General features: G+C 42.1%; 1 protein-coding gene across 4 annotated transcripts in view; it reads right to left on the reverse strand.

The window, feature by feature from the left end:
- Window positions 1-15,427, reverse strand: part of RNASEH2B (ribonuclease H2 subunit B) — an 18,768-nt gene extending 3,341 nt beyond the window's left edge. The window contains exons 1-11 of one of the 4 annotated variants that reach the window (XM_083431792.1): window positions 15,293-15,427; window positions 12,483-12,554; window positions 10,708-10,815; window positions 10,222-10,298; window positions 9,439-9,553; window positions 8,352-8,416; window positions 6,718-6,823; window positions 5,349-5,430; window positions 4,254-4,296; window positions 3,314-3,394; window positions 1,397-1,809 (exon numbers count right to left, since the gene is read on the reverse strand). In XM_083431792.1, coding sequence (XP_083287918.1) covers window positions 1,702-1,809; window positions 3,314-3,394; window positions 4,254-4,296; window positions 5,349-5,430; window positions 6,718-6,823; window positions 8,352-8,416; window positions 9,439-9,553; window positions 10,222-10,298; window positions 10,708-10,815; window positions 12,483-12,554; window positions 15,293-15,374 — 939 coding nt within the window. In that variant the 5' untranslated portion in view covers window positions 15,375-15,427 and the 3' untranslated portion in view covers window positions 1,397-1,701. Of the gene's footprint in view, window positions 1-1,396; window positions 1,810-3,313; window positions 3,395-4,253; window positions 4,297-5,348; window positions 5,431-6,717; window positions 6,824-8,351; window positions 8,417-9,438; window positions 9,557-10,221; window positions 10,299-10,707; window positions 10,816-12,482; window positions 12,555-15,292 lie in introns of those variants that run through there. The other 3 variants (XM_083431791.1, XM_083431794.1, XM_083431793.1) reach the window with 3 other exon arrangements.
- Between the last annotated feature and the right edge of the window lie 1,626 nt (window positions 15,428-17,053).

Raw genomic sequence — 17,053 nt, forward strand, 5'->3', positions numbered from 1 at the left:
AATATTTTTTAAAATACTTTTTACTGTTTTCCTTTCTTTTATTGCTATTGGATTTTATTGCTTTTAGGCACCATTTTACATTTTTTTGTAACATTGTATTTCTAAGTCAGTTTCAAACAGCAAACTGCTCTTTTTCCCATAAGTATTTTGGTACATTTGGCACAATTTTTAAAAATAACCTAAAACACCCACCCACACACACACCCCAACAAAAATGCCACCTTTTAGTAAACGAGGGGCTCTGCTGAAAATGGATTCATGACAACTGTATCGGTGTTCCTCTGTTTGAATGAACAGAGTCAGTTTAACAACATTGTTACTGGCTTCTGTTTTAACACACACACACACCGTACTTTTCCGTCTATAGGACGCCCCCATGTATAAGACACCGCCTATTTTGGGGGACTCAGATTTAAGAAAATCGGGCGAGATGGCGGCATGTATAAGGCGCCCCCTAATTTTTGACATTATTTTTAAGGGGGGGGAAACCTAGTCTTAGACACAGAAAAATACGGTGTGTGGGTGTGTACACACCCACACCCATCTTTCCTGATAAATTTACTCCCACACAAAATGTGTGCCATTTTAGATTGGCAGGGGGAAAACTGTTCTGGAGGGTCCTCTAACCCGCTGGGACAGATTTTGAAGATGCACTGATGGAGGGAGGAGCTACAGGGGAGAGGAAAGTTCGGTTGCACAAGCTGTTTTACCAGAACAGCAACATTGGACGTGATCCACTGTCACTATATGGAAAATTATTTGGCCAACTTGTAGTCTTGCTGAGAGCTACTTTTCCATTCTAGCTAATGAGGAGATGTCTCCAACCTCAGCTTGTGTAACTGTATATGAGACTTTCTTCCAATAAGTGTCCAACTCTCTTTAATAAACCTTTATGTTTAAATCAGCAGACTCTCTAAAACGATGTCCCTTAAAATTATCCTTATTGCACAGAAAGAATCACTGATATTCTTGAAGCAAGGATCACTCACAACATGGAGAAAACATGTTTAATCATGTTTCACATCACTTTTCTTGAGAAACTGAGATTAACCATACACTGAAGCATAACAGCTAACAAAAAATCCAGCTCAAGCAAAATGCTGCCATGTTAATGGCAAAGTGTATTAGAATTTGTCTAGTATTAGTATATCATTAATTCTTAAAACTGAAAAGTGATTTTAAAAAATGTGCTCTTATATCCTAATGACTCTTATTTTCTTTAGTTTTTGTATGCGTTAGAAACTTATTTCCCCCGCACTTTGTATTTGTTAATATTTTGAAATTCAACAAAAACCATTTGGGGGGGAAAACCCAGTTCAAGTTTTTTTAAAAAAAGGAGGAAACATTTGGCATTTCCCTAATCCCCATCCATTAAAAAGACAAGAAACAAGAAATATCTGTTTCAGAAATGAATTTATTTTACCTCATTACATTGCAATGTACACCTTATAGCTTAACAGTGCTAAATAAACAAGCATATTGGCTGATATGATAAATTACCACAATTAGCTTTCCCAGTGGGAACTACAACAGGCTATCCTGACTTTGTTTTACACAATATTAACTTTCACAGTACTGTTTCTATTTTTGAGCCCTAACTTTAAGTAAAGGGATATCTGAAAACTTGGGGGGGGGGGGGGATGAAGGGAAGAAGTGAAAAAGAAGCTGGCCTATACAAAAATAATTACTGTATCAAAAGTCTCATTTTGTTGTTTTAGTTTTTGAACTAAAGAAAGAAGACATTGTTTTCATGCCACTCTTGTCAACTTTTGCCAGGGCCTTTTGAGCAGCTGACATCTTACTGTTTGCCTGGAAATAAGAACAGAGGAAAAGGTTAGACTAAAGTAAAGTTTCCACGCAACGTCACATGCCTATCAAGCAAAACCCACACATATCCTTTAGCTATTGTATATCCCTTCACACCATGTGCCTAAATATTTTATCTGGGGGATAATTTGATAAATGTAATCACATGGTTTGCAGATCTGGCTAATATAAAAAGTTGACATTTGGCCTGATCCGGACAACATTTCTTCACATTTAGATAGGTGGGATGTTTCATCAGTTAGACGGCACAAACATTAATGAAAACATCAGACACCAGAATCCTGATCATGCTGGGAATACACTGAAGTTAAATGCATGGTTTTTTTATCGCAGAAATGCTACAGTAAAAACAAAGATTAATATACACATCTTTAATGCACATCCACACATGCAGTGAACCACCCTGAGCTCTTGTGATGAAGGATAGTATATATATATATATATATATATATATATATATATATATATATATATATTAAAAAAGGTTAAATGAAGAAGTAAAATTAGACTACTGTCGCTGCTGGAAATTCCTCATCTTGAAAATCTGTGTTTCTCAGGTTATCCAACATCTTTCATGAGTAAACTGAACTGAATTATGCAGACTACTCAACTCTTTCCACATCTTAAATACTGTACTATGCCTGCTCCAAAATTTTGTACTGTGTGTGATTCTCGAGTTCCTTTTTACTAAGCTAAGAGTGTCACCTGTAATGTACGCTCCAGCCCTAAGCCTTGATGTCACAAACATCCTAAATGCTCGGGGTGAATATGTTAGCAAATTGTTCCTTAACTTAGGGAGGCTTGCTGTCACCAACAATGGAATCAGCTGTGCTATGGACTTCCCCAATGGGAACTCCATAGAGCAATTGACCTGTGCTGAAAGCAGGACTTTGCTTTTCCTTTATAGCAAGGCTTGGCCTCAAGCTGTGCTATGAAGGAAAAATGGGTCACCTGATGTCATAGTGATGTCAGGTGACTGACAGATGGGCGGAGCCTCTCTCTCACACCCCTTGCTTAAAGTGGCCCACTGTGGGTGGAGGAACTCAGGGAATGGATTCAACATTCCAGGATACTGCTGTAGCAGAGTTATTAAAGGCTTTACAAGTTCTTTAGTCCTGGATAGCCATGAAAGCCTTTTAAATTCCCGCCACCAATATTTTCACCATTTCTTGAACTAGTTAGAATATACTATTCTAAAACTTAATGGGTTTTTTCCTCACATACAGAATTAGGGCTTTTTATCAGCCGGAACTTCCTGGAACTCAATTCTGGTACCTCTCAGGTAGATGCCATTGCCATTCTAAGAGAATGAGGGAGGTGTTCATGGTGAGTTCTGACACCCCTTTTTCTGGAAAAATGGCACTGGATAGAATGTACTGTACATGCTTAGAGTATGCATTCTACTTTCTCCTGTGTAAAGTAGCATCCTACAAGAAAATGAGGCTGCTAGTCAAAAAGCTAGTGGGAAAAGCGATATACAACTCACCTTTTTGCTTTTCAGATCACTAGTATTAAACTTGGTGTAATCCTCTTCTGCTTCCACGGGCGCATCTGATAATTTCCTTTTCTGCAATGTTAGAGTGAGGATTTGCTCCATAAAACTCACAGTGTATTGCATACACTGATCTTCAGCGTAAACAAAAAACGTTCAGGCTTAATGTGAGCAATGGTGATAAAGTTATCCAAAGCAGTATCGCCTGTCCTCTAGATTAAGTGGGAAAGCCGATTGCAGAACATGCAAGCAGAGGTGGGGAAAATGCTGAGTGAGAATGGTTGGATAAAGGAAGAAGACTATGAGCAGAGGAAGCAGAGATCTGAAAAGTGGAAGTAGTATGGACCTGGGGAAGTGAGAGGCCAAGGACATTAATACAAAAGACACAAGTGTATTTTCTCATCATGCATGCATCCGTATAACTCCTGCTTTGAAAACCATAGGCATAATTGTAGCACTTCATTGCCAACATATACTCTACGTACCAGTCAATTTGAAAGGTCTTCCTCATTTGATTGGTGGTTAAAATGACTGTGATTAAAAATAACTGCACATTCTTCTTACATCTTGCCGAACACTGTGACACTGTTTCATGCTTTCAGCTCGATGCTTTAAAAAAGCCCAGTTATCAATGGGGGTGGGGAGTTTGTTATCAATGGGAAAAGAAGTATTTCAAGACTTGACTTCCTCTCATCTAAGGATTGCTCTGGTACAGCGTTTCTTTTTCACCATCTCCAGGGTTCCAGACCATGGTCTGAAGGCTCATGATGCAACCACCTCGCTGAGGATAAGCTCACCTGAGTCTGGCCAATGCCTGAACAGGGATCTGCCTGAAACCCCCATAAAAACTGCCCTCAAGTTCCGTGATGGAAGGAACACAGGGCATAACTGCATGAAAACGGTATGTATCCAGCAGTACCTAAATATTCATTACCTTGGATGCTGGCTCCGCCGGAGGACTTGCAATCTGTGGGAGCCTGGAAAGCAAAACAAAAAAGAAAAGAGGTTAAGGAAGTCAAATTTTAGAACTATCAAGCTAGAATATTTTATCTATTTATTTTGAAGTCTTTGTGTGGGAGACAAGCAAGAGTGGGTTTTTATCAGGGTGGGAGCCTGGGGATACTCACTTTTTGCATGTGGATTGAAGACTAGGGTAAAACTGGAATATATATATATATATATATATATATATATATATAGCCCTGTATTCGAGTTTTACCCTAATCTTCAATCCTCTCCTTTCTTTCTTCTTTTGCCTTCCTCTCTTGGCTTTTGCTGTCTCTTTCTCTCTCTCTCTCTCTCTCTCTCTCTCTCTCTCTCTCTCTCTCTCTGACTTCATTTGTTCTAGATATAATTTGATTGCATTGTGAAAACTTTAATAAAAACTTCTGGGATAGAACAGCCATGCACCACACACAAAAAAATAAGAATTCTACTTTTATTTCAAAGCTGTATTCCCTGTGTGTCAGTTCCGAAACAAAAATGCCAAAGCCAAATGACAACAAATATTAATTCAGATGCAACCGAATAATCAAATGATGTAAGCAGTGGGCAGGAAGACTAAAAAACATAAAAGTAGCATTAGGAGGAAATGTATTATGTACAAAAAATATTCTAGTGGGGGTGTAAAGAAGGACCTGTGAGTGCTGAGGAGGAGTGTGTCTCGAAAGGCTGTGTGGCCTGGGATAAGAAAATTACAGACACAGATGGATCCTTTCCACCTAATACAGTGGTACCTCGGGTTAAGTACTTAATTCGTTCCGGAGGTCCGTTCTTAACCTGAAACTGTTCTTAACCTGAAGCACCACTTTAGCTAATGGGGCCTCCTGCTGCCGCCGTGCTGCCAGAGCACAATTTCTGTTCTCATCCTGAAGTTCTTAACCTGAAGCACTATTTCTGGTTTAGCAGAGTCTGTAACCTGAAGCGTATGTAGCCCGAGGTACCACTGTATATAAAGAGCTAAAGCGTGGGGGGGAATCAGTCATTGTCATCAAAGTTATCCCTTACAACATAAAGCTTGTACACTCACCTCAAATACTGAGCTAGTGCAGTACTCAGCTCTTCAGAAATATATTCAGTTATTAAACCATGAGCATAGCGAATATAGTCCTCTGAAAGAAAAACAAAATAAATGCTATAAAACATCTCTCCTTTAGAATGCTCAGTCTCCTAATTAACACTGCCCCAGGTTTACCACTTCTATCTGTGATGAGTGATCAGCACCTTTAGTTTCGTGGTGTTCCCATCAGTGCATCTCACACACCCTTTGACCTAAACCAGATGTGGGCAACCGCTGACCCTCAGCAAGCATGGCCAATGGTTAGGGCTGATGGGAGTTGAAGTCCCGCAACAGTTGGGAGGGCCAAAGGCTTTTCACACCTGCCCTAAACGGAATCAATACTTGCAAAGAACAGACACCGAATGCTATAGACACCTTGCACCATGCCAGCAGTACTTACCCTATTTTTTGCTCTATAAGACTCACTTTTCCCCTCCTAAAAAGTAAGGGGAAATGTGTGTGCGTCTTATGGAGCGAATGCAGGCTGCGCAGCTATCCCAGAAGCCAGAACAGCAAGAGGGATTGCTGCTTTCACTGCACAGCGATCCCTCTTGCTGTTCTGGCTTCTGAGATTCAGAATATTGTTTTTCTTGTTTTCCTCCTCCAAAAACTAGGTGCGTCCGAAAAATACGGTACGTCCCGACTGTCACTCATAATTAAAATGCAGCAATGGTTGTCAGGTTCGTATTGGTTGTGTCTTGGGAAAAAATAAAATTGGAAAGGGATGGAAAACCACACAGATGGCCATGCAAATGTTCCCTATTGGTTTCATAAGCCCAGGCAACCAGATGGGTTATTTCTCCCTGTCTGACCTTCTCTTCTCTTTCCAACTGAATACTCCTGAAGGCATAAAACTGGCTATAAAGTTATGTAGCAAATATTATCTGTTTTGCCTCAAAAGGATAGCAGTGCTGGGAACATCAACTAGTTTTGGGGAGGGAGATGGGTGCATTGTGGCCACTGTCAGTGTTTAGCAGGAGTGGCCTGATGACTATAAAAACACTACACACAAAAAAAAAAGTTAGGAGAAACTGAAAAGAATGCCTGGAAAAGCAACTAAGTGAAGAAGGGGAAAGTGCAACACACAAGCTGATGTCATATGGGAGTTGTTACAGTAAGGAAAATGTAAATACAGTGGTACCTCGGGTTAAGTACTTAATTCGTTCCGGAGGTCCATTCTTAACCTGAAACTGTTCTTAACCTGAAGCAGCACTTTAGCTAATGAGGCCTCCTGCTGCCGCCGCGCCGCCGGAAATCATGTATGCGAACAAATTAAGTACTGTACAAATCTTACCAGCATAAATGTTTTATATTTCACTTGGGACCTAAATCCCCTTACCTTCAGTGGCATCCGTGTTCTGTTTGCCGCTGATAAATGTAGCAGACTGCACCTTTCCACCCACAGGTATGTCATTGTCTTTTAACACTTTGACAGTCTGGTCGACCTGACAAAAGCCACAAAACAGAAGGGCTTATCATCGCTGCCATTGTGCGTACATGCAATGTACCACCAAAGCCAAACCCTGAACCTACGAACTGAAATCTAGCACACGTTTGTACCTGCTACCATACTGACATGGGTCGCAATCTTCTACGGTTGCCCAAATAAACCCCCTTTTGGTGGGATGAATGAGAATTGTGCAAGAAAAAAGTGGCACTCCTGAGACATTTCCATTCGTGTAAAATGTAACTGCTCAGGAGAAAATCACAGAGGACTGCATTTACGGCATACAATTTACTGTTAAAATAGCTACAAACTTAGCAAATTATGGATACACTTTTTAAAAGTTTTCCTAACCAAACTTTTTTTCCTACTGCAGCAAAGTCTACTGAGGTATTCCATTTGTGATCACAACTAAGCTAGCACAACTACAGCAGAAAAAGTGGGGATTTTAAGCAGAAGCTGGAAGGCTGTCTGTCATGGATGCTTTAGCCAAGATTCCTGCATTGCAGGGGGTTGGACTAGATGACCCCTGGATCCCTTCCAACTATGAGTCTATGAGTAAGTGGATTGCAGCTTATGCTGCTCACAGAAAATGTGAAGAGAGAGGGGAGAGGAGAGGGAAAATCCTGCATTACATCTGAATGCCCCCCTTTTATTTTCAGACAAGTAACTATGCAAAGCAAATGTGAAACTTAGTTCAGGAGCGTCATATTTTCTAAGTGCTGAATCGAGTGCAGCATGAGAGCACATGTACGTACTTTACAAATTGGAAGGAGGAAAACACACCCATCAGAGGCAGAAACATCAGATAAGCAGCAATTTCGCTACAGTGGTACCTCTGGTTACGAACTTTATTTGTTCCGGAGGTCCGTTCTTAACCTGATACCGTTCTTAACCTGAGGTACCACTTTAGCTAATGGGGTCTCCTGCCGCCGCTGCACGATTTCTGTTCTCATCCTGAGGTAAAGTTCTTAACCTGAGGTACTACTTCCGGGTTAGCGGAGTCTGTAACCCGAAGTGTTTGTAACCCGAGGTGTTTGTAACCCGAGGTACCACTGTATTTCATTGTTTTATTTTACGACAATCTCAATGCCTTCTGTGCTTAACTAAAGCGGCAGATCTCAAAAGTTTGCACCCCCATGGTTCCACATGAATTGGCTGAAAATTGCGGAAGTCCACCAGTCACAAAATGGCTGCCCAAGGGTTGAGCCAGTCACAAAGCGGAGGCAGGTGGAGGTGGAGTTTGGGATAATGTGCAGGAAATTACTGACAACTACTGATATCTAATCCGTCCCAGAAATTACATAGGAACATGGGACACTTACTGGGAAGGTTCCTTCCGGTCTGGTGTAACTAAGGCATCCAATAGTGCAGGTAAAGAAAAGGAAGGTCCTTAGAAATCGGCTGCATCCTCATAGCACTGTTACACGTTTTCAGTTTTAACTATAGTCCCTTGCTTTTGTACAAGGCAACATGTAATATTCAGAATTCATCACAATAGAAAAGAAACTCTTTTAACATAAAGATACCTTCTTCTTTAGCCACTTCAGTGCTTTCTCCTCGCTGTATTTATAAAATTTTCTGCCACCTATTTCTGAGACAAAAAGAGTCACCTCGTATTTAGGTTTGTACTTTCGTGACATACATTTATTTATTTATTTATTTGTTTGTTGAATATATATACCGCTCTGACATGAAATAAGACATTGCAGTAGATATGCTATTTCAGCATCTGTACAAGATTACCAGTGAACACATTTATAAACACACACACACATATACATATACAGTGCTTTTTTTCTTTAAAGAAATGTTCACGGGTACTCTCAAGAAAATCACCATTTTATAATCCAAATCGGGGTAAATAAATACAGTAAATACAACGAAACCAACCAATCACCGTGCTAGATTCCAACTCCTACTTCACACATTAAACGCTCACTTCCATCTGAGATTCAGGAAACACCAGGCCAGGAAATGAGGCCGTCATCAGAGGTAGCAATGGAACTGATGATTCACTGTGCTAGAGAAGACGCTAATTTTTTTATTTAAAAAAATTAGTTTCTTCTCCCGTTAGATTCACAAAATGTTTAGGGGTATGCGTACCCCTGTGTACCCCTAGAAAAAAGCACTGTACATATACATATACATATACATACACAACCTTATAAGCATTGGTCTATTTTGCTCATTAACTGGCAGGGCTCTCCTGTGTTTCAGAGAGGGCTCTCTTCCAGTCTTATCTACAGATGTCAGGGACTGAACCGGGGACCATGTGCATGCAAAAAATGTACTCTACTACTAATTAAGCTACAGCCCCTCCCTCTACAACTTGGGCATGTTGAACACACTCAGAGTTTCAGCTTACATTCCTGGCATTCACAATTGCAGAAACTGTCGTGAAAGTATGAATACTCTGCGTTCAGTGGCCTCTCTCATACAGACCCTCTATAGTTTGACATGGTTCACTGGGAGTTATTACTGCATGTATGGCTTGTGAAGCCCCGGGAAGGCTGACTGTGACAAACCTTCACTGGCCTAACATCATGAACTGACAAAGGACTGTAAAACCTGTCTCAAATGCTGCTTGTTCGTTTTATTTGTCAGATCTTTTACCTTTTTCATCTACTAGGTGGTGAACATATTGCACAATGTTCTTGCAATTTAGCAACATTGCACAGGAAGAGAACTCTTCGTCTACCAGGAACTGATCCAAAGGCTGAAACTTTCCCTGCTGGAAAAAGGGAAGATAAATCAAAATGGTGAATAGATCAAAGTGATTCAAAAATATTTTGCCAGAAGATTTTTTTTTTGTTTTTTTATGGCCAGGTAATTTCAGCTAGAAATGGATGGCTGACAGGTACTACCAAAAGCTGCTAAAAAATTAAAGAACAGCGAAGCATTAACAGTTATTTCGGACTGATGAAAAAGGCAACAGAATTCTTTAATGAAGGGTCTTTAAATAAAGCGTTTTTTTATAAAACAAGGCAGTATTTTAAACTCCTAGTGACTCTTTGTTGTGAAGGATAAATACAAGGATAAATACAAATGGTGCAGGTGAAAATGCACCAACAGAATTAGCAGACCAAAAGGCAACAAGATTTTGTACTCTCTCTTTCACTAGCAAGATTTACGGACAGAACTCTGGAATAGCCAATCTTTCTTCCTTGCAATACATGTTCCAGTTTGGCTTGAAGCCCTACCGGAGTTGTTTTCTACATGATTTAATCATTTCAAGCGGCAGCCATGCCACCTAACCAGGTAGTACCCAAATACATTATAATATGTAGCGGAGTCTACTGACTACAACACTTGAGCACCTACTTTAGAGCATTAATTTACAGTTGTTTGGGAAGAAAAGCAATATAATGTCATCCTTAAAAATTTCTAGTTACCTACCTCTTTCTCTGCCTTGGTAAGGTAAAACAACAGAAGAAATAAGGGATCCACTGGTGTAGCAAATAATAGCCGTCCATCTAAAAGTATATAAAAAAGCATGACAACAGATAAATAATTATAATAGTAATTTCCCTTGATAAAGACAATCTTTCCCTGAATAAAGAAATAGGTTCTGCACCCCAAATAAAATATTGTTATATTTGATTTTGGGTGCTCAAATGTATTTCTTTATCCAGGAGCAAATCCATGTAGACAATTTTGAGCTAGGAGGCCTGACTTGGTGTAAGACAGCTTCCTTTGTTCCTGTGTATATGCTTATACAGATCTGAATTGAGGGCAATGGAAGCATAAAGCTTCGCCCAGGTCGTTACATGTAAATGAGGATAAACTAAGCCCTAGTAGCTCAGGAATCTGTGTATGCCTAAAATAACGAGGAATCACTGCTTGAAGATCAGGCTGCAAATGGAGAAAGAGGACACTGCTCACCATGTTGAACAGCTTCGCCTATAAACCACGACCGGTATTCTTCATGAAAAGCTTTCACTTCAAACACTTGACGGCCATCACTTCCAAACAAGTAAAGGGCTGCTTGTCCTGTTAAAACGATGAAGAGACAGGTATTGGTTCCGGATTTCTGAAGCTGCCAATAGGCACCCCCAATCAAAAGAAGAAAGTAAACTCTCAGAAGAATGCCGGAGTATATGCAAACCTTAAGGGCAAAAGAAACTCAGACAAATAGAAAAGTTTAAGCATCACACTGAAACTAGGGATTGCCAACTCATGCACCCACAGAGTATCCCAGGTACCCACAGAGTCCCCTTAGACTGCAAAGAAGCATTATATTGTAGCTAACAATTGGCTGCTGTGCATGAATGGGTGAAGTGGGGGGGTGGGGCCACCGTTGTTTCCCTGGTTTGCAAATGTGCCCATGGGTCCAAAACGGTTGACAACTCCTGTGCCAACCCATGATTTAGGAAGCTTAACTATCGTTTGGCAGGGATCACATCTGGATGTAATGCTAAATGTAGAGAGAAGTGATAAGCTTTCGCTCCCCAACTGTGGTTTGTTTCAGGGTGGGGAGTTGGAACACAAATACTGGTTTGGACAGAATGTCAAGCCAGCCAACTCTGTGGTTTGTTTCCTTGCTCCAGGAAAGGAAGAGGGAAGGAAGACTCAAGCTGCGTGCACAAGCAGGCAGCTCATAAAGGTAAAGGTACTCCTGACCCTTAACTCCAGTCGTGGACGACTCTGGGGTTGCAGTGCTCATCTCGCTCTATAGGCTGAGGGAGCTGGCGTTTGTCCACAGACAGCTTCCGGGTCATGTGGCCAGCATGACTAAACCGCTTCTGGTGAACCAGAGCAGCGCACGGAAACGCTGTTTACGCCGGAGTGCTACCTATTTGTCTTCATGCTTTCGAACTGCTAGGTTGGCAGGAGCAGGGACCAAGCTCACCCCCTCACAGAGATTCGAACCGCCGACCTTCTGATCGACAAGCCCTAGGCTCTGTGGTTTAACCCACAGCGCCACCTGTGTCCCTGTATTAACTATAGTTTGGCATGATGTCTGAACTAAGTCTATTACAGATATCATGTGAGATCAACATATCCCAGTCTTTTTGACCCTTGGGAATTAATTTCAAAGAAATCTGACATGGATCTGGGCAGCCCAGGACTTCCATACACATTGCCCAGGCTTGTCGTGCTGCTAACACAGTGGTTTGAATTCACCCCCAGAGGCACACTCTATTGTCTCTCGAGACAGACGGATGTCAACAACAATATCCCTTGGATGTAGCCATTGTTTTATTAGCTCTGGGACAGAGGAACAGCTGGCAGCTTAACTCAGCCCCCCCAAACATAATTCACAACATACAGAAACATACAGACATAATCTTACAGAAAACATTTACTGAATAGACAAAAAGCCCTATTCTTTTTTAACACATCATTTTAAAGCTTCAGCCTACAAAGGACCTTGGTTCTCGAACAGAATCTGTTCCGGAAGTCCGTTTGACTTCAGGAAACATTCAAAAGCCAAGGCGCAGCTTCTGATTGGCTGCAGGAGCTTCCTGTACTCAATCGGAAGCTGCAGAAGCCGCGTTGGGCGTTCAGCTTCCAAAAAGCGTTCGCAAACTGGAATACTCACTTCCAGGTTTGCGGTGTTCAGGAGCCAAAACATTCAGGTCACAGGTGTTTCAGAACCAAGGTACAACTGTAATTCAAATTTGAAGGTAAGGGAAGAATGACAATTTCAGACTTGCCTGTACTTGGATTACGCAGTTTTGTAAATAAAGGCTCAGAGCCTGGCTTCTTTGGCAGATTAGTAGCAGATTCTGAAAAAAAGTTAAATTCCAAAGTGAGATATACCCTTCATATATTTAAAAATATTCACATCTAACTACTGTTACTGTAAATATGATTGAGGCTTCCCTAGTTATCTGTGGAGAGTAAGAATTGCCCCAGGAGATCAGGTGAGCCCCATCTTCTGAATACAGTGGTACCTCAGGTTAAGTACTTAATTCGTTCCGGAGGTCCGTACTTAACCTGAAACTGTTCTTAACCTGAAGCACCACTTTAGCTAATGGGGCCTCCCGCTGCCGCCGCGCCGCCAGAGCACAATTTCTGTTCTCATCCTGAAGCAAAGTTCTTAACCTGAGGTAATATTTCTGGGTTAGCGGAGTCTGTAACCTGAAGCGTATGTAACCTGAGGTACCATTGTACAGACTTCTATTAAACAGGGTTGCAATCTAGAAGCTGTGCACTCAGATTCATCAAGTCGACATCATCATAGCTCATAGGAATGGAGAGAGTATGTCTGAGCTGCCACAACATTTCATGCTACTCATCCTAATTTTACCTGAAAACACAGTCAGGCAGAGCCATTGCTCTCTCTATGCTTTCTGAAGCTGGAAGGCAAAGCAGAAGAAAGGAGAAGAAAAGAGAGAGCAGTGCAAAGCACAGCAACAGCCAACATGAAGAGAAAAGAGGCAAAAAGCAGGACAGGGGAGCAGCCCTCATCACCCACAGTTGTAGGCCTAGTCTACACACACAACAAAACATAGCAATAAGAGCTGTGATGTGGTAAAATACTGTGTGGGCTTGAATGTCACCTGACATAAAAGAAACTTCACACCAACAGGAAACATGTTGGACCACAACATCTTTCCCTGATGTGCTAGATCTTTCCTTGTGGGGATTTGAGTGTTTGTTTTGCCACATGGGATAACAGTCTTAACTGGCAGGCTCCCACTCCTGCAGTTTGATATGTTAAAGACTCATGAGCGTAGCCAGGAGGGCAGCTTCCCCCATCAAGTAAATAAATAAAAATACTTAATTAACTGACCAATTGCATTGCAGATAACTTGGTTCTGCCCTCCCCCCAACATAACCCCTGCCCCTCCTAAAATAAATCCTAGCTACACCAGGCCATGTGTAGATGGTCAGAATCCCATCTCAGAGGCAGATGAAATGGAGGAGAAAGAGGTCAGATTGAGAAGAAGATCAGGAGGACATGGAAACTTGAGTGACAGGAGAAGGCAGAAAGAGGAAACCCTTGCTTCCTGTGTCTCATCCTCCCACACTTTGTGCACACTCACACACACACACAAGTTGACATGCATGTGCATGTGTGTGCCAGACAGAAGGGCACAACTGTGAGAAGGTCCTCTCTGCCCTATCTTCTCCACCTATTGCAAATATTGGCAAACCCCGGGTTGTTTTTTTAATCTGCAATGAATGTCTGCATGTCACAGAAGTCAGTTCAAATGCTGCAGCATTTTAATAGTGGTCTCCACCGTTGCATTCAAAGAACTGGCTTTACCATGAATTCCCGCTCATGACTGTGACTGCCACAGAATGACAAACCGGTATGACTATGGCTGTGATCCAATGAGATGCTAGAGCAAGACCTTAGGGATGCCCTTGTTGTTGTTTAGTCGTTTAGTCGTGTCCAACTCTTTGTGACCCCATGGACCACAGCATGCCAGGCACTCCTGACTTCCACTGCCTCCCGCAGATTGGTCAAACTCATGCTGGTAGCTTCGAGAACACTGCCCAACCACCTTGTCCTCTGTCGTCCCCTTCTCCTTGTGCCCTCCATCTTTCCCAACATCAGGGTCTTTTCCAGGGAGTCTTCTCTTCTCAGGAGGTGGCCAAAGTATTGGAACCTCAGCTTCAGGATCTGTCCTTCCAGTCAGCACTCAGGGCTGATTTCCTTAAGAATGGAGAGGTTTGATCTTCTTGCAGTCCATGGGACTCTCAAGAGTCTCCTCCAGCACCATAATTCAAAAGCATCAATTCTTCGGCGATCAGCCTTCTTTATGGTCCAGCTTTCACTTCCATACCTCACTACTGGGAAAACCATAGCTTTAACTATATGGACCTTTGTTGGCAAGGTGATGTCTCTACTTTTTAAGATGCTGTCTAGGTTTGTCATTGCTTTTCTCCCAAGGGATGCCCTTAGTATATATATTTATGCTCTTTACACACACACACACACACAGACACACACACACAGACACACACACACACACACACACACCAGCTCTAAACAGCAAATCCTCTGGGGCCATATGGTAGCTGTCCCAACGTAGCACAGCAGTAAACTGAGGAAAACATGTCTAGACCCCCTTGGACACGTGTAACTGGTCAGAGCAGCTCTTTGGATCGAGGCCTTTATCGGCCACAACTCATTTAAAAAAGCGATCATATTTTCATTATCTTGCTAGCAGGCTCCACCACCTTCCCTTTTTTTAAAAAAAGCACCAAGTGCTCCAGGAAGTGACTTCCAGTTTCGTTTCTGCAAATTCTCGCCGAGATGTTTTCTGTTCCTTATGGCACTGATCAAATCCTCCAGAAATGCCTTTAGGGGGATACACACACACACACACGCGCGCGCGCGCGCGCACACAGACACGCGTTGCCCCAAGAGGGCAACTTAACTTCAGGACAAGGGAGGGAAGATCCATCCACTGAAATGCAAAGAGATTCCACCCCCACCCCCCAAAAAGAGCCCATCCTTTCACAGCTGCAGCAGCCCTCTCCCCGCGCCTCTTTGCAAGGTGTTCTTTACCTGGCGCAACGATTACCCATTGGCAGCCGCTGCCTCCGTTCCCCGCAGAGGCTTCCAAGACCCGCTGCCTCCCAGCCGGCATGTTGCCTTCTGCTCGCGGCGGACACGCCCCTCGCTATAACCCTAGACGTACAAAAACTAAAAGAGGTGCACATGCGGGCCAGCTGGCGGGTCGTCGCATGGGAATGCCCTCGCTAGACTTCTTCGCTTGGCGTCCACGCGCAAAGACAAGTTTTATACATTTTAGTTTTTGGGTCGGTGCTTTTTTACTTCTAGGAAAGAAAAACGGTGCTGGTACACGCCCATGAAGTTGTTACACTAAAGGTGACGGTTGAGTCCCCCCCCCGGGGGGGGGAGCCCTGTTTTTGTTATATTTTCTAAATTTCTGATAATATTTTACTTTTATATTTTGGATAATGTTATCATTTTTGAAATCACTTCTTTGGGATAATTGAAACAAGTCGTTTGGCATGGGGGGGTGCAAGAAGCAGGGCACCAGCAGTGTGTATATTTTTATATATTCTGTAAGTCACTTGGAGATCTTTCAGTGACAAGGCTGGGGATTGATTGATTGATTGATTGATTGACTGATTGATTAAATTTGTATACCACTCTATACCCGGAGGTCTCAGGGAGGTTCACAGAACAAAATCAAAATATAAAACCACTATATAATCAAAATAAAAACAACCACCCAATAACACCCCCCCCCCCCAAAAAGGAACCAGATTCTAAAAGGGCATAGAATGTCAATCAAATCAACTGGTTAAAAAGGAACGTTTTTGCCTGGCGCCTAAAGGTGTATAATGAAGGCGCCAGGCAAACTCTATACTGTTTCACTTTGTAAAATTTGGAACTTTACACATTGTTCCCTATGGGCAGGCAGCTAACTTTGTCAGGGTGTGTGAGACATAGAAGGGACGACGAGGGTCATCTAGTCCAACCTCCTTTTCACCCGACGTGGCGCTCAAACACACGAAATTGAGAGTCTTATGCTCTACCGACTGAGCTATGCAAGCTAAAATCCTGGCATCTAAGGAACCAGGCTATCTCATCTTCAAGCAATGGAGTTATCAGTCTATCATTATTGCTATTGTAAGTCTGTGCTGCTGACCTTAGGCGGAAATCCAAAATTTCCCGCGCAGGCTTGGGCCAGTGACACCTGGCGGAATAATACTCCCAAAGCATTTAATCGACAATACACTGTGCGGCCACCCTCTTGTGGCTAAATCATATCATTTCAAGCTTTCTGAAATATGTCTCTCGGAAACACGTTTGCACAGTGCTCTTTACTTAACAAGTTTGGGAGAAAGTGTTGGACTGTGTAACTGTATGACTCTGCAGAAAAAGTTAAATCTTTCAGCGGAAAATATTTTATTGAACTACATACCTGCAGTATGGAAATTATCAGCGGGACAACGGAAGTGGATTTTCCATGCCTTAACAGTTAAAAAAGAACGTTTTTGCCTGGCGCCTAAAGGTGTATAATGAAGGCGCCAGGTAAACTTTATACTGTTTATACTATACTTTATACTAACCCATTGTCTGGGAAATATACAGTGTTTTCTTCATGGAAGAAATTCTGCTTTCATTTCATTCATTTGGTGTGGTCTATGATTACCTTGATCATATTTCATTTTAAATGGACCTTCCTGCTGAATGCAAAGCATAGACCCTCATTTTAAAAGCAAAAAGGGAGAGAAGGCTTCTCTCAAAGTTTAGAATGCCACCAGTATTTTAAGAATAGAACAAAACAAGATG

The sequence above is a fragment of the Podarcis tiliguerta genome, assembly GCF_965153285.1.
Source record: "Podarcis tiliguerta genome assembly, chromosome: 3".
NCBI lineage: Eukaryota > Metazoa > Chordata > Lepidosauria > Squamata > Lacertidae > Podarcis > Podarcis tiliguerta.